General features: G+C 36.1%; 1 protein-coding gene across 1 annotated transcript in view; it reads right to left on the bottom strand.

The window, feature by feature from the left end:
- Window positions 1–24,888, bottom strand: part of SLX4IP (SLX4 interacting protein) — a 45,160-nt gene that overhangs the window by 3,382 nt on the left and 16,890 nt on the right. The window contains exons 4-5 of the mRNA XM_010000175.1: window positions 13,721–13,798; window positions 10,973–11,061 (exon numbers count right to left, since the gene is read on the bottom strand). Of these exons, the coding sequence (XP_009998477.1) occupies window positions 10,973–11,061; window positions 13,721–13,798 (167 nt within the window). The remainder of the gene's footprint in view (window positions 1–10,972; window positions 11,062–13,720; window positions 13,799–24,888) is intronic.

Genomic DNA, 24,888 nt, shown 5'->3' with positions numbered 1-24,888 from the left:
TAATACAGTTAAAACAAACTTCCTGTTTTGTAAGCAGAAAGAGCATAGTCAGGCAAAGAAATAGAGCTATTTTGACAGCTTAAAAAGTACAGCTGTTTGGGGCCTTCCTTTCAGAGACAAATTACGCAAACATGTTTGTGTGTACTGGTAGATGCATGAAGTTCTGTCCACTAATGGTGCAACACGTGCATTTATAGTAGGCAGAAACCACATGGGACATACATGCAACATTATTTCAAGCTCAGAAATCAAGCCTAACTAGTTTAATCTGAGAGATTAATTGCTGCTTGTATTCTTGTTACAGGTATGGACTCTCCTAATTTGACTAAATACATTTCATGTTTTGTAAACTATTAAAGAAGAGAACATTTTTTAAGATACTCAAGTGCCTTGCTAATCTTAAGACACAGACTCTCAACTGTAAAGTCTGTAGAAACTAGTCTGATTTCCAGTAACAATCACACAACTCGGACTGAAGGATCTTGCACAATTACTCTGCATCAAAGCAGCTGGAGAGCACTCTTACTTAGCCAGAGACCAGAAGAGCAAGTAGAAGCTTTTGAACTTGTCTTATGCTGCTTTATGAAAAGGCTAATTTCTCTTAAATCTTCTTCAGCATGGCACATTGGGACAGGATAGCCAGGTCCATTAAGGCAGTTGTTGTAGATGTGGTAGACAATAGGGGGAAAGTAGCACTTTGTACAAAACCCAGCGGAGGAGTGGGGATGGTTCCTGTCCACACGTACTCACTACTGCAGATAAGCACCAAACCTCAGCTCTAACCTGTAGTGGGTTATGAGCACTGCACGATTGTTGCCTGGAGTGTACTGTCACACCAGAATGTGAAGAGCAGACCCTGAAGAGAGGCAAAGATGATGAAGCCGTATCACTGGTGAGTTGACTCAGACAGGAGTTAATCGTCTAGAGTGGAAGGGGCTAACACATTCCCTCACTATGCCATTGCTGACCTTTTATTTTGTTTTCAAATAACTTATCACATAAAGCAGTGACAGAAAAGGGTTAAGACATTAAAAAAAAATTAAAAATCAAAATGATTTATATGTGAAACACTTCTGAACATGTCCTCTAAGTACAGTAGATTTTCCCCTTGGAACCACACCCTGTAAGTGCTGTATTTTGAGAGTTGAACAATTAACATAAGGCATATGAGTCAGTCTTTGAAAGACTCTGTGGGAACCAGAGAGCCTTTTGCTATTAGGAGTGATGTAAACTCCCTAAGGCTGGAATAAGTCCACAATAGAAGGCAGAGAGTCATAAATAACAACAATGGGCACTCCATATACTACTAAGACACTCAGCCATTATTGGTGATACTTCCTTTATTTTCTTTATTAGACTTAATAATTTTAGTTAATTAAAAAAAAATAAAAAACACTGCCTGTTTTTGGAATACTATTTATTTCCTATGGGAACTTCAGGACTTGCTAAAGAAAGAAAAAAAGCTAATCTGCTCTCATCCTGTCTAGTAATCCCAAATTCCTTTCAGGCAGTGAAATAATTAAAGAAAAATATTCCAGGCATAAAAAAGAGGACAGCAGAAGCAGACATCATATAAACAATGACACCATGACAGAGGAAAACGTCAAAGCACCGCCAGACTTGTGACTTAACTCTGAAAGAGCTGCAGGGAGCAGGATTGCTGCTAACAAATTAAAACCACATTTCTTGGCAAATTGTTAAAGACAGACATATTTACATTTGTATAGAGACTGGGTGGGCACAAAAGATTAAAATGCTTCTTTAGCCCTTGAACTGCCTAGTTCTATTAGAAATATGTGTTCTTAAAACCCTTTTTGTCACTAAAACTCGCCTGCAGAAATGAAGCTTACAAAGTCTTACTGCCTTACCTGCTCACAACACTAGTATCTTAAAACTGGATTTTAAGATCTTTAGTAATTATTCAGGGATGTCTGGGAAAAAACCTCTATTAAGACCTATAGAGAAACATGACAGGCACATAATATACTTATGTTAAGGATTATCAAACTGAAAATTCATTCTTTTACTATATTACTCAAGTTACTATCACACTCGGAATGAAAAAGAACCCCTCAAAAATGTAAAAGTGGTGACTGCCATCTGCAGCTCTCTCCAGGACAGCTGAATCGAGCAACACAGCATAAATACCTGTAAAAGAACTACTCATGGATGTGCAGTTGTGAAGAATTACAACTCATTATCCTGATGAAGAGTGAAAGGTTTAGCCTTTACAGCTTGACAGTAATGCTTGTACAAATGCTGATTATTTTTTTCAGTCTAGAGTTTGGGATACTGGGCATTTCTTGATGTCACTCTAAGTAGTATCATGAGCTCAACCATCTAAGATAACCTGCAGGTCTCAGAACCGTTCTAATAGATGACTGGCAGATCAGAGAGGTCACGCAGGACTCTTTCCAATCTGATAAACAGAGAAGAGCTCCTAAAGCAAGTGAGGAGGCTTGTCAGTGAAGGATGAATCAGATACTATCATCTAACTGGTAGCAAGTCAACAGAAACAGGTCTTTGGGTCTAGTCTTCTGCCCTCTCCCAACCCACATGAAGGAAAAGCTTTTTTCAGTGTTTTCAATATAGTGATGCATCTGTCCTACCAATTCTAATTATGAACTCCTACCACATCATAAAACACTCACAGAAGTTTTCCAAGTACAGAAATGGATATTATTCTCAAACTGAAATACTGTTCCTTGATTGGACTTGTGGAATAGTGCATTACATTTACTGTAAGTCAGCAAGTTCCAGTAAAAAACATTATCATTCCATGTTACACACAGGAGGACTGAAGTAGATATTTTTAAGGAATGTTGAGGGTTTTTTAAAAAATACATTCTTTTCAAGATTGAAATTGGAGCAACAACAGTGAAAACTGCATCTCTGGTGAGGAGTAGAACTATGAAACCTATCTGTGGCCTAGCACAGAAAGCAAAATCTAATTCCTGCATCAGTATGGTCTTCATTATTGACTACCAAAATTCATTTTGATTTGACAACATGGATCTTAACTACAAAGTTTTTGCTTGTCAGGGGTTTCTGCAGTCTGCAGTATTTAGTCCAAGAGTTGGTCCAATCTGTTACAAGTCCCTGCAATACACATTGCACTTTCTCAAAATACAATGTGCGAACCCATGTTTCTCAATTGACACATAAATCCTGTCAATTCCAAACACTCCAAAGGTCCCCAAAGCATAATCAGGTGAGTTTAAAGCATATGACTTCTATGAGGAAAATATATTCTTGCTTTTGAATACTTCTGTTTGGATTTTAATCATATTTTACATAGTGAATGTAGGAAATTCAGAGTTCTCTAGATTTGCATTGGAATGCTTAATAGATAATAGAAAATAAATTCCTAATAAGCTGTAAATGGCATAAAACAAATAAAATGTGATACTTCATAAAAAATGTGAAGTAGTGGGGGGGGCTTTAAAAAAATTGATACACATTTGTAGCATAGACAGCAAGAACATACATAATTCTTTCTGAAGCCACAGGGCTTGATGGCACAAGGCATTAAAATTAATGTTAAATAATTGAGCAATTAATCATTCTGATTTTATATACTGATGCTACAAGACTCAGATTCTATCTTCAGAGAAAGTGTCCACTGATAAGAAATGGAGGCAAAGACAATAGCTTTTCAACCAAAATAACTTCTCTCAATGACAATGAAGAAAAATCTAAAGTATATTAAATTACAAAATTTTAATTTTGTGAAGAAAATAAATTTCTTAAAAGCCTGCACCTTTAGCTAGCCTTTCCCATCAATTTTAAGGTTCCTGCCTCCAGGAAGGAGAAACATGCAAGAGAAAATGCTCTTTTTTTTTTTTTTTTTTTTACTCTTAAGACTTTTTAATAGAATAATATAGCAATTTTATGGGGAGCTCAACCTCTTTCCCCAACCACAAGGGAAGGAATCTATTACTAAATTGTCATGAGTATCTGAAAAAACAAGTCAATCCTGTAATCCTGAATTACAGCTTTAACAGTCTGACATGTGGATTCTCTATCTGCCAATCAAATCTAAATTTGGATCAGGGTCATCGAGTGCAGGTGTCTGAACACTGATCAATAATACTGAAGTAAGCCTTGTATTTATATTTCCAGACATAGCATGGGTTATATGACATAACAGAATACTATTTATTGAGTGCATGATGTATAAACTAACATGATTTATATACTTGAAACTTCAATTCTTACCGAAAAAAAAAATCTAGAAAACAATACATTAACTTTAAACAACTGTTTTCTTTACACAATTCAATAGTGTTTTTTATAATTGTAGGAGATCTTGGGAAGAATAACTCATATTCTTTATCTTCATGGTTTTACAGAAGTAAAATATGTAACATAGGCAGAACTGCACAGCACAGGAGGTAATTACTGTTCAACAATATAGTCAGAGTTTTAGCTTGGTTTCCAAAAAAACCCACCACCACCTCCAAAGCTCTCAAGATTTCTGAGCTCACATTGAGGATCTGTCTCTCCAAATAATTTCAAATCATTACAAATTGTTCAAAAATCCTTCCACAAACTTTACCATCATATACTTCAGCTTACTGTTCAGCCAAGTTATGCAATTCCTATCATTTGTAACAGAACTCTGCTGAAGCCTGAGGAATGGACTGCTCTTTAAAACAATTTTTTAAAAAAATCCATCAAATATTCTTTGTCCAACAGTAATATGGAGAATTATTACAAAAACTGAAGTAATTTAAAACTTTTGAAGTCCTAGTCATCAAAATGTCATGGGTGCAGAACAGCTAAATCAAACCTTTAAACACTAGCCCTGTCAGCCTTCCACCCTGCACCTTTGCTGAAGGTGCCCATCCTCTCAAAGCCTGCAGAGGGAAAAAAAAACCCACATTCAGTGCAAAGTCTAGAATCTTAGCTCAAATCTGCATTAACCACCAGCATAAGCTGTTACAGCAAGAGAGTGAGAGGAGAGAGGAAAATGAGGGAGGTGAAAGGATGATGACAGATGATAAAATCTTAAATAACCACAAGGCTTTGACAAATGAGATCTTGTGAATGCTGCTAAGTACTTACATTTCAATCAACTGGAGCACTCATATAAGAAACAACTTCCAAAAATCAGTAAAGGATTACTCAATTTGTTCCTACTTTTTGGAGCTTGCTTCATATGGAAATAATTTTATGGGCTTAATCATTTACACTGCCATTACAGGACCTTTTGCATTTTTGCTATTCTTTTGCACATCATCTTTTATTGAAGATGTACTCAACTTACTGACCTTCAGACAATTTAAGTACTGCTTTTTATTTCATTCTATACATACTCTAATATTCAGTCTGCTTTTCAGATAAATCATGCTATGGAACAAAGATTTTACAATCAGTTCTGTGTAGCAACATCTTGGTCTTTTTCCAGAGATCATACAGTTAATTTACTCAGCAGTATGCATGAACACAGTAATTTATCTTTTCAGTAAAAATACTATGCATTTATCAACAGATTATTTTCATTTACAATTCTAATGCCCCTATACTCATCTTTGTGAGGCTTCTCTGAAATTCTCCGCAGCCTTCTCTAGTCTCAACTAATTGAAATAATTGTGTCAGATTTCATTTCATCATTTGTTCACTTCTCTGCATCATTAATATAACAAACAGCAGACAGCTATTAGACTTTCACCATGCAGAAAATAAATCAGTTTGCAAGCTATAAGAAGGAACTAAGACAAGTTCAGACAAACCTCACTGAGGCAATTCTCAGCATTACTGCTCTCAGGTATCCTCCCTCCCCTTTTGCAGGAGGTTCTTACCTCTACTGCAGGGTTGGCAGAAGGAAGCACACACACCTCAGCTGTCCCACCTACAATTCAATGCACCAGCTTAAAAACCAGGGCAGTCTGGTATGCCTGAATCCACAACACCGTGATACGCAGCAAGGTGAGATGTAGGCACACAGCCCTTTTGGCAAACCCTGCTATAGGAGTGGTAATCTCTAAGGAGAAAAGACAGACAGCTGGGACAAAAGGGAAAACTATAAAACTGCTGAGGCATTCTTCTTTACGACCAAGACAAAGTCATTAGCATCATTACTTTCTGATGTAGTTTCTCAGAGTACACTCCTGTGATTCAAATAATTTAAAGCTATCTTGACATTGAAGGGAAGTCTCACCCCTACCCAATGCATGGTCCTGCCAAGTCTCTGTATCAACACTAGAGTTTATGCTGCCAGTGAGAGTCTGACCAAAGTGACCCTGCTGAAAGCTAACCATGCAAACAACAAAACAACTCAGAAAAACCCAACAACAACCCTTGTTTTCAGAGGGATCAACGAATTAACCCAGCTCCCCATGTAAGACAGTACTGACAGACACAGAGGGGAGGCGTGCAAAGTGAAGAGAAGACAAGAGGGACTGCATGTTTCAGTGTCATCAGTCTTGCATCAGCTTGAGCAGAATATGAAGGATGAGCAGAAAAAAGTGAGAGAAGCTTGAAGTGTGAAAAATGAAAACTCAAAGGGAAAAGCAATTCTTTGATCTGTTCCACCATGTGGCATATGGAATAGTGTTCATTAGTCTGCAGTTTCCCCTCTCTACAGTAAACACTGTTCGTGTAGCTCCCAAACTGCAGCTTAATAAATATTGTTTTCCTTTAGCTATGTTCCCTACAATGACTGAAAATTACCTGAAAACACATAGAAACTATATTATATGAAATTTAAAAAGGAATAATGAAATTGTGCGGAACGGTCCATCTTCTTCCCCCCCCCCCCATAAGACTAAACAAAAAACAATAAAAAACTATCAACAAGACAAATACTACCACAAATGTAATGTTAATTACTTCCAACCCAGGGTAACAATCAAGTACTACAAAAGGGGTGCCTTCTGCTCTCTTCATCCAAATTCTGACTGCGTGATCCTGCAAAATTTTTGTGTCACAATTGGCAACTGTGTGGGTACAGGATGAGTTGGTTCAGTGAACTGACTGACATGAACTAATCCTCCAACAAAAAACACAGAAAACTTCACAAATAAATCATTTTTTGCAGGATCAAGTCAATGAACTAATTCATTCTCAACAGAAGAATCACTTGGTCCATTGTAACCAGAAAGGAAAGGAATATGTAGCTGGGACTAGAAGGGATGTGAACTGACCTTTTCAGTAGTAGTCCACCAGCAGTTTAACTGTGGTATTATATATACATATACATACATACAATTCCATGCCAAGATTAGCACTCACAGTGTGAATTGTGCAATTGTATTTCACAGCATTTCCTTCTTCCCCTACCCAATCTGATACGTCTTAGCAATAAAATAGTCTTTATAGTATTTAAGATAACTAAATTCCACATAAAGTCTTCAACTAATCTTTACAAATTGCTGCTATCTGAAAAAAGTTTTCATTCTACCTTCCAACCGACACACTATTCCAGCAGCACATACTCTGTTAAAAAGTCTCCTGATACTTAGAGCTAAGTGCACATATTCCAATAAAAGAACCAGAAGCCTTTTCCCAGCATAATCAAAATCCAAGCAAACTGTGTAATTTATGCTCTTATAAGTTTTAAGAAAGATTCTCTAATGTACCTAAAGTATGCTACAATGACACAATTTATAAAATCAGAAGTGTATGAAGAAGATGAAATAAGTTTGCTTTTATTTCAGTACTAGGGATTTTAAAAGTGCTGGGCATATCTTAATTTCTCATCTTCTCCTGATGTACCTCTGTGCATTTCTTTGTTTGGTTTAAAGCACTATTCTGTTTAGAAGATAATCTTTATTTTTCTATAATATCAGCTGTAACTTTGCAAGGGTCAGTCATTGGAAGCCCTCAGATCTTTTAAATTAAGAAAGGATCTCCTACTCCCCACTTTCTTCTCTGATTTCACATGAACCCAGTAATTTCAAATTTCCACTTTGATATCATCATTAGCTTAACCTCCCTTCATGCTTTCCCTACAACTACTTACTCTCATAGATTCCAGCATAAAGCCAATGTGGTTATCAATGAATACTCCATTGTTAGCACATTTTCAAATGCTCACAAGCCTCCAAAAAGCCTTCCGCCCATTTCCATTTCCACTGTTTCTTTAGATAACCCATTTCCAATTTTCCATTTTAGCTCTCTACATAATAATCATCAAGAAAATGTCGTCATTGACAAAGATTACTAATCTTTCTAGAGCACTTATATATTTCCCTGGGATTCCTCTTTTGCCATGTTCCCAAAACTGTTGTTTTTTTCAAGATAAAACTATTCAAGATTACAAACAGTTTGGCAAAACAGGAAACAATGGTTTTATGTTTAAACTTAGCATTAATCAGTCAAGTTATTATTTCATCTGTTCCTTGAAACTTCCAATTTGAATACATATTTTCAATAACTTTCTATATTGTTTCTTTAATAGAGATTGTCCTTCTTCAGAAATTATTATTACTTCCTGCAATCTTATTTTTAGGTAAGACCACAGGAGCACCCGCTTCTAAACAGATTTTAGAAAATAGAAAAATGCATATCAATAGATTTTATTCAATTTTATTTGAGCTCTACTCCTTAGAAGTGCTCTCAAATCTTTTAATAATTTAAGCTTAAAGCTAATTTGACAAAGACTGCCTAAGCCGCCTTTTCCTTGGTCTTACAAGATGCATCAAAGGCAGCTTCAAATTGCTTTTCTTGGCAGTTAATGCTAAGGTTTGTGCTTATATCTCATAAGTAAGCTAATGATGATCTTTCATATCTGACTACACCCTTTGAAACGCATGGTTTAAGCACAGTCTATTTCAGAGATATAGAGAATAGTCTAAAAGGCAAAATGCAATGAATAAAGTGCTGAATATATATAGGTGAAGGGAGGGAGTGTGGCAATGAATGAGAGCAATCTGTCTGTATGAGGCAGACATACAATGGGTTTCAAGCTGTAAGAAAGCAGGGCATTGAACCTCACTTGTCTTGAGAGAGCAGAGAAATGGAAGTTTGACCCAAACCATAAATCAGTATAAAAACAGCTTAAAAAAAAAATATTAAAATTGTTAAGTCTTGATTAAGTCAATCATAGTGACATTTAGCAACACTGAAAAGTGACAATGTCTCCATTAATCTTCAGTCAAATACTTTTATAAAACACAGATAGGCCCTCAAAACCAAGGGTGTGAGCTGATTAAAAGCTTAAAAGAACTCTCACGCAACATTATGAAATTATTCAATCCCAAACAACATACAAAGGAAAACAAAACACATGCCTCATTTTTAGCCCATGACAGAATACACTGGAGTATATCAATGGAAAGGTCTTCTGGGTGGTCTTCTGTAGTCTAGTTTAGAGTTCAAGTATACTCACAGGAAAACTGCATAAAGCAAAGTACACACACAAAATGTAGATCCTTATCCTTTACTTCTGAACTGCCAAAAACTTGGAATTACCTCCAAGTGGCAATCAAACCCTCCCCCAGCTTAGCAAAGTACTGAAGTGTATGATAAACTTAGTAGTAACAAGCTTTAGAAATTCTGGATCAACAAAACAGTCTGAATGGACACTGTAAGTTAAAGTGGCAAGAATTAAAGAGAAACTTGCTGAGGATCTGTTCATATCTTGCTAGTTCTTCACATCAGAAAAGATGGCTTATGCTTTCCTAGCAACATACTGCACTGGCTGTTCCAGCCAGTTCTACACACATATTACTGCATCTGTAAGTAAAGCAAAATCCCAAGACTTTTTTACTGATTAGGTTCTCATCCCAATAGGAGATTTTATTTTTTTTTAATATAAAAATGTTTAAACTCCCTTTTTAAACAACATGGAGTTTTCACAGAACAAGAGCAAATTTTGAAAGAGTCAAGCTGAAGTCCACCAAATTGTATTTTTCATTTGCCTTCTCTTTACTAGAATGTGAAAGAAAACATGTGAAAGAAACCTCCTCATCTTTTATTTTATGGCAAGACTAAAAATACCAAAGAAGGGAATTAGGTATCTCATGAGAAATACTTAAGCAACAATAAAAGAAAAATGAAATAAAATTAAAAAATCTCAAACTGCAGAGACAGGCTTTTCTACTAAAATCATCTGAATAGTTTTCATGATAATACCAGGAAAGTAATAATTTTCAAAATACGAAAGTACTGCTAAAGAAGTTAGATTATTTTTGTCTGAGAGAAAAACATTTGCTTTATTCTTCAACATTTAAAGATACTTACCGACCTCAGAATCAAGATAATAAAACCTGCATTTTAAGTTGAATGAGTAGAAGAAAAATGTTTGTGTTTTTTCTCAAGGGTCAAATGTACTTTAATACATCTAAGATAAACTGCTAAAATATGCATAGACTACAGCATGGAATTCTGAGTCTGTGAGCAGAGAAGAGACTGCCTGCCATACAGCAGGCCACATGGGTCAATGTGAGCACTCCTGAGACAACCAGCAGTTAACTGCAGCATAAAATTCATAAGCCTTTGACCCTGATAAAGCCTTCGGGATGAAATATTTAAGTAGAATTTTTTTATGGTATTTAACTACACACCAGTGCCTTTTTCTCCGTAAATGTTTGGGGATTTTTTTTCCCAGCAGGGCTCGCACTGATCTATTTGAACTGTTTTGCAGAACGAGTGCTACAGAAATGTACAAGAAACCCATGGACATTAAAAACTGTCCATTATAATTCTGGAAAGTAAAATGCTACAAGGACAAACTAGTAAAAGAAAAAAGATCTTTACATCAAGGTGCTAAAACCTTACCTAGCTTTTCCAAATGGTCTTTTTCTCTCATCCTCATATTGCTCAGAAAATGGTGAGCTTCCAAAAATTCCCATTTTTTTTATGCTTCAGACTCACTTCAGAATGAATACTTTGGCCCAATTGTTAATGCAACTTTCTGGTTCCAAGATGACAGTCACAAATATGAGAATGACTACACCTGTACATAAACATTTATCTTACTACTACAAAATACAGCATAAAATTCATAGAACTGTTTTGTACGTACCAGTGCACCATTTTCACATGTCCAAGCACTTGGATTAGATTCAAGTTTACTGACACAAACTATAAATCTGTCTGGAAACACACGTAGCTCTACACAAAAATAATCGAGAAGATTATTACAAAAATTATAACCACAAATAACAAATCACACATAATGACAACATACACACGTGTTATTTTTGTAAACAAAGTAATTTATTTGTTAAATTGCACACTAACTCACTCATGCACCCCACTAGTTTCTTAACTACTCTCTTCAACATCCCATCCCTTTTTTTGGTTTTGCTTTTTCAAGCCATTCAAAAAAATAATCAGTAAGTCAGAGTAAGTTTAGTTCCCAGGAGGATAGTCATGACTGCAGATTAGTCCACTTGCACCTCTGGACAAATATACCAGACAGAACCAACAGACAAACTGCTTAATGATGATTTTGTTTGTGCTATTCTGGTGATGAGTCTTTTCATCACAAAAACCATAAATTATGTTGGTAATACAGCACAACATATTCAATCAGGACTTGGCATAAAAACTCAGCAGAAGGCTAAGTCTTTCAAACTCTGACTACAGTGATTTTTGAAATCATTAAACAAATTGGTTAACTACCACTGAATTACATATTTTACTCAAGATCACAAGGTTTGTTATGAACACAACAAAGCTTCTATTTACAAAGGATTAAAAATTGAAGTGCTCTCATATTATAATAGACCAGACAAAGCTTTATCCAGTACTTAGCAACATTATAAAAGAGCATAGCTGGATAATTTGTTATTTTATACATCAGATTATTTTAAGATTACTTTATTGATATTTTCAGATAAGATTTTTTGTGTTGGTTTTTGTTTTAGTTTTATTTTTTAAAAAAGTTACTAATTTAAAAAATTTGTTAGACTTCAAACCCCAGATGTAAAACCTTATTTATTTATTTATTTTTAGAATATCTCCTCACAAAGAATTGGGTATGGACACAACATGCACAATTTTCCAGTGACAATAAGGTCATCTATATGGGTGACTGCCTCTCTAGAAGGTGCTTCTTCACCAACAGCATATCCCATTAGTGTCTGCCAAACCCCTCTGAGTGTGTACCAGCAGGGACTTTTCTAGAGTCATTACAATGAAAGATGGGGGTACTGAAACAGATTACTTTGCATCTGCCATTGGTTGAAAAAGCACACACAGAGAGCTCAGATGCATCCGTATTGGTGTAACAGCTTGTTGAGCTACTGTGACTTGACAATGAATATGAGCCTTTCATAATCCTTTAAAAAAACTGTGTCCAAGGAAGTATTCATGCTGTGCTTTATGTCCAGACTATTCTTTATCTGCCTGTATGCTCAGGAACTGAAAAGCCACCTGCAAACGTTTAGTACAATAGGTTTCAAATTGGGAGCACACATCTTCCAAATGCACTACAAAAGAAATGCTGGACAACTGTTGCAAGGGCTGAATGTTATGTGGGGTTCCAATAATAGCCTCTTAGGTAAGTTAATTTTAGATATTGAGTAAGTATCACCAATTAAAGTATGCAAAATTCTTCTATCAGGCTCAACATCTGTTTTTTGTCTGAGAGGTATTAGGTGCACCTTACAGAAAGGAAACACTGGTGCCAAATTATTATTTTTGTTTTAGGATATGTGCTTATTTTGCTATTCATTGGAAGTGAAACTCAGCAAAATGAAGTTCCTTTCTTGTTCGGAACTTCATGTGGAAGCAAAGTTTTGACTGCAGCACCAGAGTCTGTCTTTTTGGCAGCACTAGTAGGGCAAGTTCATTCCAGTTTGGTATTTTTATTGTTACATTTTATAAGACTCTCACTTGTTGGCTAACAAAATGAAAGTATCCTTAGGTATTCATTGATGCTTAAAAAAGTTAAAATTTAATACACAGAAACCAATGTTGTGATACTAACGTAGATATTCTGCTATTCTACTCAAACTATTCTTCCAGGAAGCTGAAAGGACAAGTTTGATGAAATATTTAATATCAACACTCAAATGTCTTCAACTAAAATGGACTTAGAAAACTAGTTGGCATTTGAAGAGAGCTTTAAGCATTTACAAATATAATTACTTCCTATGAAAATAAGAAATGCTTATTAAATATCCATTCAAGTATTCAATATTTTTAAGGGTGCTTAATTGATTTATTTTGCTTTTTTTTATGTGAAAAGCTCAACACAAAGGGCAGAGATTTTTGTAGCTCTTTGTCTTTGCTGTTGGCAGGACAGGATTGGTATCACTTCCTCAAAAAGCACCTTGACTTGAGAAAACATGAAAAAAGATCTGGTTCAATGACATCACCTACGTAAAGATTTTATAGCACTGAGGTGAATGAAAGCCTTTTCTTGCATACACTTGTACTGTACAGTTGATGTCACAAGACACTCGAGCAATAATGAAGTGATTCATACTGCAACCTCTGGTTGATTCATCCTGCAGAGACTCAGTAAAATGCTGAGTCTCATCATACTTACAGAATTTGGTGTGGCTTAGTTTGATTACCCGGGGGCAAGGCATACACAAATTAAAAATTAAGTTAAAAAAAAAAGAAGTGTTTCCTAACATATGATAGATTTTTTTATTATTATTAATTTTTTTTTTTCTCCTAGGAAACATCCTCTGGAAAAATTAACAAAACACAACAAAACCAAGTTCTGAAAGAAATTTGTATTGGGTAGACCAAAATCTGACAAAGCATTAGTTTATGTTCCCTTTTTTCCTCCCATTATAAGAAACTGATTTCTTACCACGATAATGTTTCCCTAGAGCACAACGAAGATTAACCCATCTCTTCATAAAGTAGGCAGTAATGTGAAAACTGTTGGCTGCAACATAAAACAAAAGGATAATAATAAGTGTAAGGGTATCTTGGACATTTTGGTCACAAAGCATTGCACATTTATAAGATAGGATACAGAGAAAGCAGCAGCTCAAGAATACAAAAGAAAACATAACTTTAAAGGAATGTTTTTAGAAAGAAACTGCTCATACTGAATTCTCAAAGAATTAGTAACAACCTAAAACAAGAAAATTCTGAACAAATTACTGACCATCAAGTTTTGGCATCCAACCACAGAAATAAGTTTAAATCAATGAATTAACCAGAGATGTCATCTGCTTAATAGCCTAGTATCACTGTCAGCAGTCCAATAGAATCACAGAATCTTAGGGGTTGGAAGGGACCTCAAAAGATCATCCAGTCCAACCCCCCTGCCAGAGTAGGGTCACCTAGAGCACATCACACAGGAATGTGTCCAGGCAGGTTTTGAATGTCTTCAGTGAAGGAGACTCCACAACCTCTCTGGGCAGCCTGTTCCAGTGCTCTGGCACTCTCACAGTAAAGAAGTTTTTTCCGATGTTTACGTGGAACCTCCTATGTTCCAGTTTGCACCCATTGCCCCTTGTCCTGTCACTAGAGTGATAGGCCAGAGTCCTAACCACTATGATGTTTTCATGCATATTTCTACAAGAACACAACAGATGACCAGTCACTTCACTGTCTTGTACAGAAAGATGATGACTCACTTGAAGCTGATAGAAAAAAATGCTGGCTAAAAAGATCGCAACCAAACATGAAAGGTATTAATTATCTACAATGTAATTGAACTAAGTGAGAAATGCATACATTTAAACTCCTCAAAATCTACAAGTAGATGGAGTTACCCTGGCTGACCCAGCAGATACCTGTAACACACACAGAGGCTTCTCCAGTTACTACTCCTGAGAATAACAAAAATCATTATGCACCAGAAGATTAAGACTAGAATGGATTATATTACAGCGAAGAGACTATTAGACTATGGCTAAGGAAATCAGCTTTTACGTCTGTACTACTTAAGTTCCCAAATGACCCTGAGTAAATGTTAGGACTTGATTCAAAAAGGTATTTAGCAACCTAACTCCCACTGAAATTGAAAGAAGTTAGCATCTGTAGCTCCTCTTCTGCACACCTCACTAAAGTGAAGGTGCAAAAGAGGGTATTTCCTTAAATACTCCCTACATTTTGATGGGTTTTGCAAGATTATTTTTGCAATATTTTGCAAGATTATTGTTGCTTCCAAAACAGTCAGATACTCTAGGGGCAATTACTACGAGAAACTTAAGAGAATCAAGCACTCCTGCTTTTGTTCTAATGTAACCATTTATAAAGAAGTAAGGAAAGATTGTTTGCTCTGGTCCCAGTCTCTCCTGAGCCAATGCCAAAGCATGCCTTATTTCTAAGTATGACCCCCAAAATGCATGTCCTCTTCTGCACAGTCTATAACCCTCCTACTTGTGCAAGACCTCTTGGAGCTCACCATCAAATGCTGTTCAGCATCACCTCTCATTAAGAACTACAGTTATTGATCACAATCAATCCCTTTGAAATTTATCAGCCATCTTTTTTCCTTCCCCTCAGGAAGATACCTAAAATTTGACTTCCCTTTAGAGATCAAGTCAAGATGTGACAAGTTAAACCATCCCTTAAAAATGATGAGTGCTAGAGAAAAATTTGGATGTAATCCACCAGCTTTATTAAATGTATATTTACGAGCACAATTAAAGAAAATTACTTTCAGCTATTTCCAGTTTGGCATCAACAATTCTCTAGCATTGTTAGTGGGGTTAGCCAAATCAAAGAATTTTCCCTGTATATAAATAAGTTATTGTTGTGATAACAGCATCTTCTACTGTGACCTCTCTAATGCTGAAATTGTAACATTTACAAACATACAACTTAGCAAAAAAATCTTTCACCAAAGAGTTGGAATTTTTATATTAATAGAAAAAGTCTTTCTACCTCCATGTGTCTGGAGTATTCCAAATGTATTTTTCTTGAGAAAATGTTAAAATGAAAAAGTATGAATTTTTGCTTTCCATATAGAAAAGCACAATTCTTCATTCCTAAAATTCTTTTGTGAATCAGTGACCTGTACATCTGTTTATTTTTCTTGCTATCCTGGTATTCTCTGAGACACTAAGTGTTTAATCATATTTTATTGACTAATGGCTTGAAGAAAGCTTCCAATTCCTTGTAAAGGGCCTTGATTCAGCTAGCTACTACCTCAAATCTAATAAAATAAATAATTAAGTAAGAAATCAAAACATCTCTAAACTATTTTTGCAGTGTCAGCTCAAATCTGAAAGTCTTATAAAGTCTTCACAGGGGGTTGCACCTCAGTCAATAAGCTCAGCCCGGAGGGGCTAACACTAGAAAATAATTTTAGTTTCCATGACTATTTACTACTTGACTTTGCTGAAAAAGCCTGAACAGATTATTTGCTATTAGTTACTACTAACTGTGAGAAAATTTCACAATGCATTCTATTCAAGACATACCTATACTTTGGAATTATCACTGCTACAATCACATTTTCTGAAATCCTCTTGTGTGTAACATCTGAACTAATCCATAGTCAGATGGAGTGTGCAAAACTTCCCTAGTTTTAAAGTTGCCCAAGTTACTACAGAACTAGAAAAAATGTGATATTGTCTTTCTGCTTCCTTCAAGAGAAATATATTATCCAATTAACCAGTCTGCTTAATGAAATAAGAGACTAAAAAACAAGCCCCACAAGAAAACCTTCTTATCCAGCAACCTCATGCATCCTGCAGCTTTTAAAACTTTCTACACAGTTACTTGGCATGAATTTAAGACTGTTCTCAATTCTGGACTTGCCCACCACACTGTTTATATACAAGCATATACTAATGCTGTCTGTAGGCAAACTGTGGATTATGCTCCAGGGAAGACGGCCAGTATGTACTCAGCAAGGACCAAAAGCTATTGTTCATGATATCTGGAAGAACGGACCAACTGATATGTACCAAATGATCCAGCACCAACTCCTTTAAGCACACGATAGTTTTAATATCAAGCTACACACAGTGTTTTGCAGCCAGTAATATAGAGAGAAGTTTCACTCATCTTAGGCTCAGCAAACCCACTCGGCCCAATCTTTGTTTCCTCTTTACCATGCAACATACACAAAGCTCCACTTGTAGATTACCAACACAGAAGCAGAAATAAAATTGTTGTTAGAGATTTATAGGTTTGGGATTTTTTAAAATTCAGAACTGTGTACCTAAATCATCAGATTCAGATTCCAAGAACAAAAAAGGAGAAAAGAAAAAAAAAAAAAAAGAGAGAGAAAAAAGCCAACAAAACAAACAAACCCTGAAACCCAAAATGGGACAGAATAAAAGTGGTTCTAGATAAACCACAGTTCAATTTCAGCTGAAATACCCACCAGTGAGTGCTGCCTTTTAAGGGAATGGTAATTTGCCCTGCTTGTTATATTTCATAGTCCCACGACACCAAGGAGAAGTATCAGACACTGACTCTGTAGTGTAAAACTAATCCAGCAACAATTGTTTTCCAAAGTAGTCACAGACAAGCTGACTTGAGCTTCCTGGAGGCTGCCAAGGAGAGGCTGAGGTACAGCATGGAGCAGTGGGAAGCCCTCTCCCACGGCTATTACGGACCATTCATCTGGGAGCCTGGGAAAATGCCTCTGAGCTGCTGAGTTATCTGGAGCAGCCTGGCAGGTGTTCACTTCCCAGCGTAATCTGGCACCTGCATGGCTTTGAAACTAAATTCAGTCAAGTCTTCTCCAAAGCCACAGTACAAGCCTAAGAAGGCCATCTGCCCCCCACTTCCATATCTGACAGGCATGTATTTCTCATTACACAGTATTTTTATACCTTCTTTTAAAAGAAGTACAGCTATTTTTCCTCCCAGCCTAGATGTTTCACATTTCTCACAGGTTGTTCTGGATTAGGACTCTCTCTACATTGGGAAACTAACAACAAAGTAAATACTTGCTACACACAGATATTAAAAAAAATAAGAGGATGACTTTTGTTACAATGGGAAAGTAAATAGTGTGTAAAGATGCACAAGTCTTTCAGAAACACTATACTGTACGTGTAAAAAAAAATTCTACATTTTGCTTAGGCTACATTAATTATTCCACACAGATTAAGCTATACTAGTAATAATGTTTACAGTATTTAGAGCTTTTCATCTTCAAAGTGCTTTACAGACATATTATTACACTGCTTTTTAGCAGTCATATTTCTTCACTTAAAATTATTCACGAGCAAATCCAAATTCCTGATCGTTTGTAAACACAAAGGGAACCTTTTATTCTAAACCTAATGTTAATTGTGCAGCTTGCCTTCCCCAAAACAAATGTTCGAGTACATAGCATGTGCTCCAGAGTAGGCTGTTATTTCTAATTTAGCAGAGATTCAAACCTAACATTGGCATTTAAGCTCAAGTCTAGGACAGACCAGGGACAGTAGCCACAAGACAGCAGATACAAAAAGGTTTCGAGACTTCCTGAGCTTTTTCTGGCATTCAGAAAGTGTATAGAATTTCTCTGTCATCTCAGGCGCTCCCCCCTTTCCCCCACAATAATAAAATAATAAAATAAATCATCTTCATAGTTAATGACAAGCATCTTCACCTACTGCAATTTTTTATACATGAAATAGCACGTTTTAGAACAACTTAAACAGCTCGAAAATGTGTATTCATCAATGTAAAATAAAGCCCATAAACTGTAAGAAAAATGTTTGATACCTAAGAAAAAACACTCAGGTTATTAAATTCATAAAGTACAGACCAAAAAGAAAAAATCCTTGGGTGCAGTATTGAGTGAGTATTGCTGCAGGATATGATCTTCCAAACTCTTACACCTGTGAATAAATTCAGTGATGTAATTTGCTTCTTTTTCCAGGGTACCTTACAGTCAGCTTAAACCAAGTGTAGACCAAAACAGATATCTGAACATTTTTTTTCTTCTTACTTTTTCACAATTCCTTTAGTATTAGAGCTATTCTGCTATCTGATAAATCTTAACACAGGCCAGTTGTCAACACAAACAGGTGAGAGGTCTGTCCCATGAAGGATACGGGAAAAAGATTTAACTTCTATCAGGGAACAGGGTCACTGACTGGCAGAAAGACATTAAGCTTCACATTAACTTGATTAAGACAGGATGAGATATGCCTAGCAAAATCCTCTCTGCTATCAGAACACCGATAGCTGGACATGGCACACTGTCCATAAGTCTCAGAGTATCAGCACTGCACTGGCCACACTGGGTCCAGAATAAGGCATTTGTTAGACTGATTTTCATGGGTATTCTGGAGAAAAAAACTGAGAAGGAAAGCATGTATGAGACCATCATACCAGCCTCAGAACACACCAGCTCTGAAAGAAAAAGACCATCTTCCCCTCACTAACAGTTAAGATGAAGAGACTGGCTGATCCAGTCCTGAAAAGCTGCTCTTAATATAATCTTTCCATAAACATTCATAATGTCTAAGCAAAAATAGCTGGCACCACCTGTTAATGCATTCAAACAGGTAAATGTAGAACAATGTAGTTGACGGTCAGTGTACCATTAGCACAGACAACTCTTTTCTAATAGAAGACAAGATTTGATTTCACCCTTTTGTTGATCTCAGACTCAATGACCACATTATTAATTGCATGTGATGAGCTTTAGCACATGACCTGAAAGCTATTTATGAAACCTCACTGTTTTGATTATATAAACTGTATTCCAGAGGAAGCCATGTAACTGGATTTCTTTCACCACTGGAACGATCCCAACAACTGAGAGGCTGAGAAAGGCATCTGTCTCTACCAGGCAAAAGGCAGAGAGAATTGGAAAACAAACTGTGGCAAATGCTCTCTGACAAGTCAGCAGCACAGAAGAATCTGAAGTCTCTTCAAAGTCACTTTATCACCATGAAGCAGCAGCTTAGTTAAAAACTGAAATCTGTCACTCTTGCACATCAAGCTGAGTACCTCCCCCAGACCAGCCAGAAACAACTGTATCTAAATGGAGCACTGTCACATACTTAAATCACTGAATGCCTCACAGGGATAAAAGTAAGGTAGATTCTAGCTAAAATGAAACACAGACACTGCGATGGTGATGAAGTTTGACTTCTAGGGCACTAGGCAAATGCCTGCTGCTGCTTTTAAAGCACATGCCTCTCAAAAAATATGTCCTTTCAGCCTGTTCTGTTTTTGTGGGGGTTTCTTTTTGTTTGTTTGTTTGTTTTTTTCTTGAGGATATCCATGAGCTTCATGAAACTTTTTGATGCCATGAAATACCTGAAAGAGAGGATTTTGTATTTTAAACATCAGGAATCTCCACAAGCAGAGGCTCTTATAGCACAAAAACTCAACCAAAATGTGGAAAAGAGCCTTTTAGAATTTAACAGATATTATGACTTTCCCTTACTGATCATTGGAACAACATAATTGAAAGATTTTCAAATAAAGACAATCAAATCCTTCACAGCTCTCTAGTCTCTATTTTTTTTTTTTTTTTTTTTCCCCCTGGCAATAGGAAATAATTTTTGCAAAACACCTTCCCTAAGACAAAAGGGTTTTAACCCTGTGGCTCTCACAGCTGGCAAGACTAATTTTCTACTGGTAATAAGGTCTCTAGGCAAGGGTCACTAAAAATGTCAGGAATATATTGCATTGCACAGCTACAAAACCTTGAGTTTGGTGAAAAAAGCCCAACAGTCTGCTACTGGAGATGTGATGGGAGAGAACGAGAGGGAAAGAAAAGTTCATTAGCAGGTATCTTCAGCAGAACTTTAAATTTTTTTTTTTTTTTTTTTTCTTACCTGGCAATAGGAAATAACTTCTGCAAAACACCTTCCCTAAGACAAAAGGGTTTTAACCCTGTGGCTCTCACAGCTGGCAAGACTAATTTTCTACTGGTAATAAGGTCTCTAGGCAAGGGTCACTAAAAATGTCAGGAATATATTGCATTGCACAGCTACAAAACCTTGAGTTTGGTGAAAAAAGCCCAACAGTCTGCTACTGGAGATGTGATGGGAGAGAACGAGAGGGAAAGAAAAGTTCATTAGCAGGTATCTTCAGCAGAACTTTAAAAAGGTGGCACAAACATGAAAAGGTAGTTTCTTCAAAGCTCATCTTGATATATAGAAGCCAATAAATATTCTTGCCTTTCTATTTGAGGATTCCTGTTTGGGTAGCCTAGTTGAGCAAAGAGGTAGATGTTGATGGTCATGACTCCTCTTTTCTTCTACCCTACCATCTAGAGGACACTTCAAAAGGAAGTGAGTTCTCAGAGACATGTGTGGACGTGAACCAGCATGCATTTCACACTGTTGTCTGAATAAAGCAAGCTGTGCCAGAGGTTCTTGTCTTTTCACACAACAGACTCTTGTTAGGTTTATAACTACTCAGAAATTAGGACATTCTGGAGCTTCACAAATAGGTGGAAAGTCACCACAATGGAGCCTTCTGTATTTTCTCTTTTTAAATGCTGGCAAATAGACCATAATTAACACAGCTGCTGAAAGGCTTTATTTCCAAATAAGTCTCAATCTCTTTCTGCTCTCACAAACTCTGACGCAAATGGGTATCACCAAAAGGACCAAGAACAACCCACGGCTCTGTTAATCCAACCAGTGCAACTCAGCTCTAGCAGTGAAGCAGGTGCTGGTTGTGGTGCAAAGAACTGGAGACCGACTGCAAAACAGTTTGTAACAAGCTGCTCGTTTAGCCAAAAACACAATGTTCAGTCACCTGAATTACCGAGCTCAGTATCTTGCAGCTTTCGGCATCAGTGTTACAGATGCTAAGTGCAAAAAAAAGTACTCTCTTTCTCAATATTAAATAGCAAATTGAAGGTCTTTTATACAAAAGACCAAAAACCTTGTGCCATTGGAAGGCAATAGAAAAGGGTAGGCATTGTACATATCCTGTAACACACACACAAAAAAACTTAATTAAAAATAAGATACTCTGTAAACAAATATAAGACCTTCACCTTCCATCATCTCTAAAGCTTTGCCATTTCAACAACTTTGTTTTCCACAGATTGTAACAGTGAATATTTCACAGGTAGCATATCTCTCTGAAAAAATATAGTTCTGCATTAAAATACCTCTTACCTGTTTGAATTTCATCGAATACATCAAGTTCTGTTACTACATCCAAAGGCATATTCAAGATAGCACTGGACCTCTTTTTCTCCTCTTTTCAAGAAAAAGTCTTTATTATTTGCTGCATAACTGAATTTTTATTTACTTCTCTATGTTTTTAATAAATTAAGACCCTGTAAAGCTTTGCTAGCGTAGTTTAGCTTATGGTCTGTCACTTGTACATTTGTAGTCAATAGAAATACTCAGTGTGTAATAAATACAACATATTTGCTATGGTGAATTGAATGCATGTAAGTGCTCTCAGGGAACTACTTACAAAAAGTAAGCATGCATAACTTCTTTCAGGAATTAGCTCTCTTTCTGGACAGATTTCTGTAAAGCCTTATTAAATTTTTCCAAATATAAATAAACCAACAAAAATGTTTGCAATTTAAAAAGCTGTCTTTTCTCCATGCCTTTGTCATATGATAATGAAACTTAAAAACAAAAGAACAGTATTATTTTATAATATGGTAACATGCAAAGTTTAAAGGAACTCCTATTCATATTTAACCATTAAATTACATCCACAATTACTTCCAGTTATGAAATTAGAAAGGACATCGATGTTCAACACCTCTATAATGATTTTCCTCTTCTTAAAATGTAATGGTAATTTTTGTTTTTTCTTAGGCTGCTGGTGATAGTTTGGGGACTTTTACATTGAGACTTTTAGGGAATGCAAGGGTTAAAGATGTGTAAAACAGATTTTCTCACAGTTTAAAGAGAGCAAAACAACACATTTAGGAAACCAGGCAGCTAAAAGGTCAAAACTTTACACTTCCAGGTCAAACTTCTGGTTGCAATTAAGTAAATTCCTCTAACCATTTCCAGGGAAATCATACTTCTAAGGTTTTATTTCAAATCCCTACTCTTTGTTACTTACACTGTAACCAAAACAATATTCCTCTCTTCAGAAATATTTAATAACAAGTACTTACTCCTCTTTTTGTTTAAAAGGAACCTGACATTTTATCTCAAAACAAAAATGAAATCCCTATTTTTTCCATCTTATTTAATAACCAGTTAATTATTTTTTTAAAAGCATAAGTTATCAAACCTAGCTAATTTATAAAAATGATACAGTCTTTCTTTTCCCCTTATAAATCATATTTTCCTTTTCATCCACTTTCATTCATCTGTATGTTCATAGTAGGGTTTGGCTTTGGGTTTTCTGGGTTCTTTTACTCAGTTCCCCCTCCTGTACAAAAAAGCCTCAAACCTAAGTCGCTGACAATGGTCCTGATGTAAACATGAATGTGCCTGCTAAAACATACCAGCAATGTCATGACTGCCCAGCACTACATAGGTCTAAAAAAAAAAACAAAACCAGAATCTTTGCCCCTGTAACACAGAGAGATTTTCAGAGATGTTTTGTTTTTTTTCCCAGCACTCTCACACAGCCACCATGGCTACGCACAAACTCAGCATTATTTGCTTATTCATACTACACTATACATTTAGCAAAACATGAGATACAGCCAGATTCACACATGATGTGCAAAAACGCATTACTTCATGAGAATGCATATTTTATGTTAAACCGTCCTCACTACAAGAGGATGATTCCCGTACTTTAGCTGTAGCATATTACAGGCAGCGGAGTCTTCAAGCTATCCCACACACATATTTGCAAAGGTCAGACAGTTACAGAAAGTCTAATCTATCGTGCTGACCGAATAACTCTTCCCTGGTATTTTAGACATTCCAACGTGAGGAATTTGAGCATCCATAAAATGCAAACCACAGAATCTATGAATTGCTCCCAGCAGAAATCCTATTTGCCATGTTCACAAAGGATGCGAGAATATAATTTAAAGTCAAACTTGTTCTTCAGAAATTTTCAAATGAAACAGTGAACATTCAAAAAAACCTCCCAAACCTATCTGCTATTTATTCCATCTGTGCCTAGTGCTTAAACAGGTCCATAGAAGCTGTACACCAATACCCTACCCTCTGTATTTCTGCTACCAAGTAACTATAGAAGCTTTAAAAAAACTATACAGAGTACACAAGAAGGAGTACATAATGACATAAAAAAGAATCAGGCAGTGCAGTAAGACATGGCAAGTGCTTAAGGAACAGATTTGCAAAATCACTCCATGTGAATTGCAAAAATGCTGAATTCCCACTTGGGACAAACAGATGCTAAGGGCTCTTTTAAAGGGTAGCTGCATGTTCCCTGCCCTAGATGAGTCACTTGATATTCTCAAGTGAATATTAAATCAGAAATTAAAGGTGGGGTTCATCTTTCTAACTCACAGCATGTACATCAAACTAGTATCCTAAACTTCATTTTTAGCTGATAGAAATTAATTGCCTGTTAACTACTAGCCAGCTTTTATAAACTGAAAGAAGAGACATAATTCCTCTTGGTAAATACACATAATTAATGGATACTTTTTGCCTAACTATATAAGAAAATCTCCAAAGATAATGTTTACATTTGCATAAACGTGTTTTTGCATAAACTGAAGTACTAACCATGCAGATCTACTTGGATGCTACAAGAAAGGCCTTTATAGCTTATATAGGTGCACAAGATAATAGCTGTGAACATTTGTGCATGCAAACACCTTTTGCACACACATATACTTAGGAGTAATTTTCATATTTATTTTTTTCTTTGCATAAACTAAAAAACAAAATAAGGAAACAAGAGACAAACAAAAGATGGAAACAAGATGGAAATAAGAGAAAGAAACAGAATTAAGGCAGACAGTAATTAAAGCTTAGAGGTCAAGGCTTTTTCTAAAACCAACATTAAATTCTTCATTTTCACAAAAATACACCAAATTAAAAAACTCCCTTGTTTTTTCAAATAAATGATACTTCTTTTCACTATAATACTAACTGTATACAGCATTTTATTAAGGGTATCTTTAAAATAAACACACCATTTCCTATCCAAGCCCATAAAAAACTTCATATGGGAGTTGAAACCAGG

Source organism: Chaetura pelagica, unplaced genomic scaffold (genome assembly GCF_000747805.2).
Source record: "Chaetura pelagica isolate M959 unplaced genomic scaffold, ChaPel_1.0 scaffold336, whole genome shotgun sequence".
Classification (NCBI taxonomy): Eukaryota; Metazoa; Chordata; class Aves; order Apodiformes; family Apodidae; genus Chaetura; species Chaetura pelagica.
This window is presented reverse-complemented; position numbering and strand designations above follow the sequence as displayed.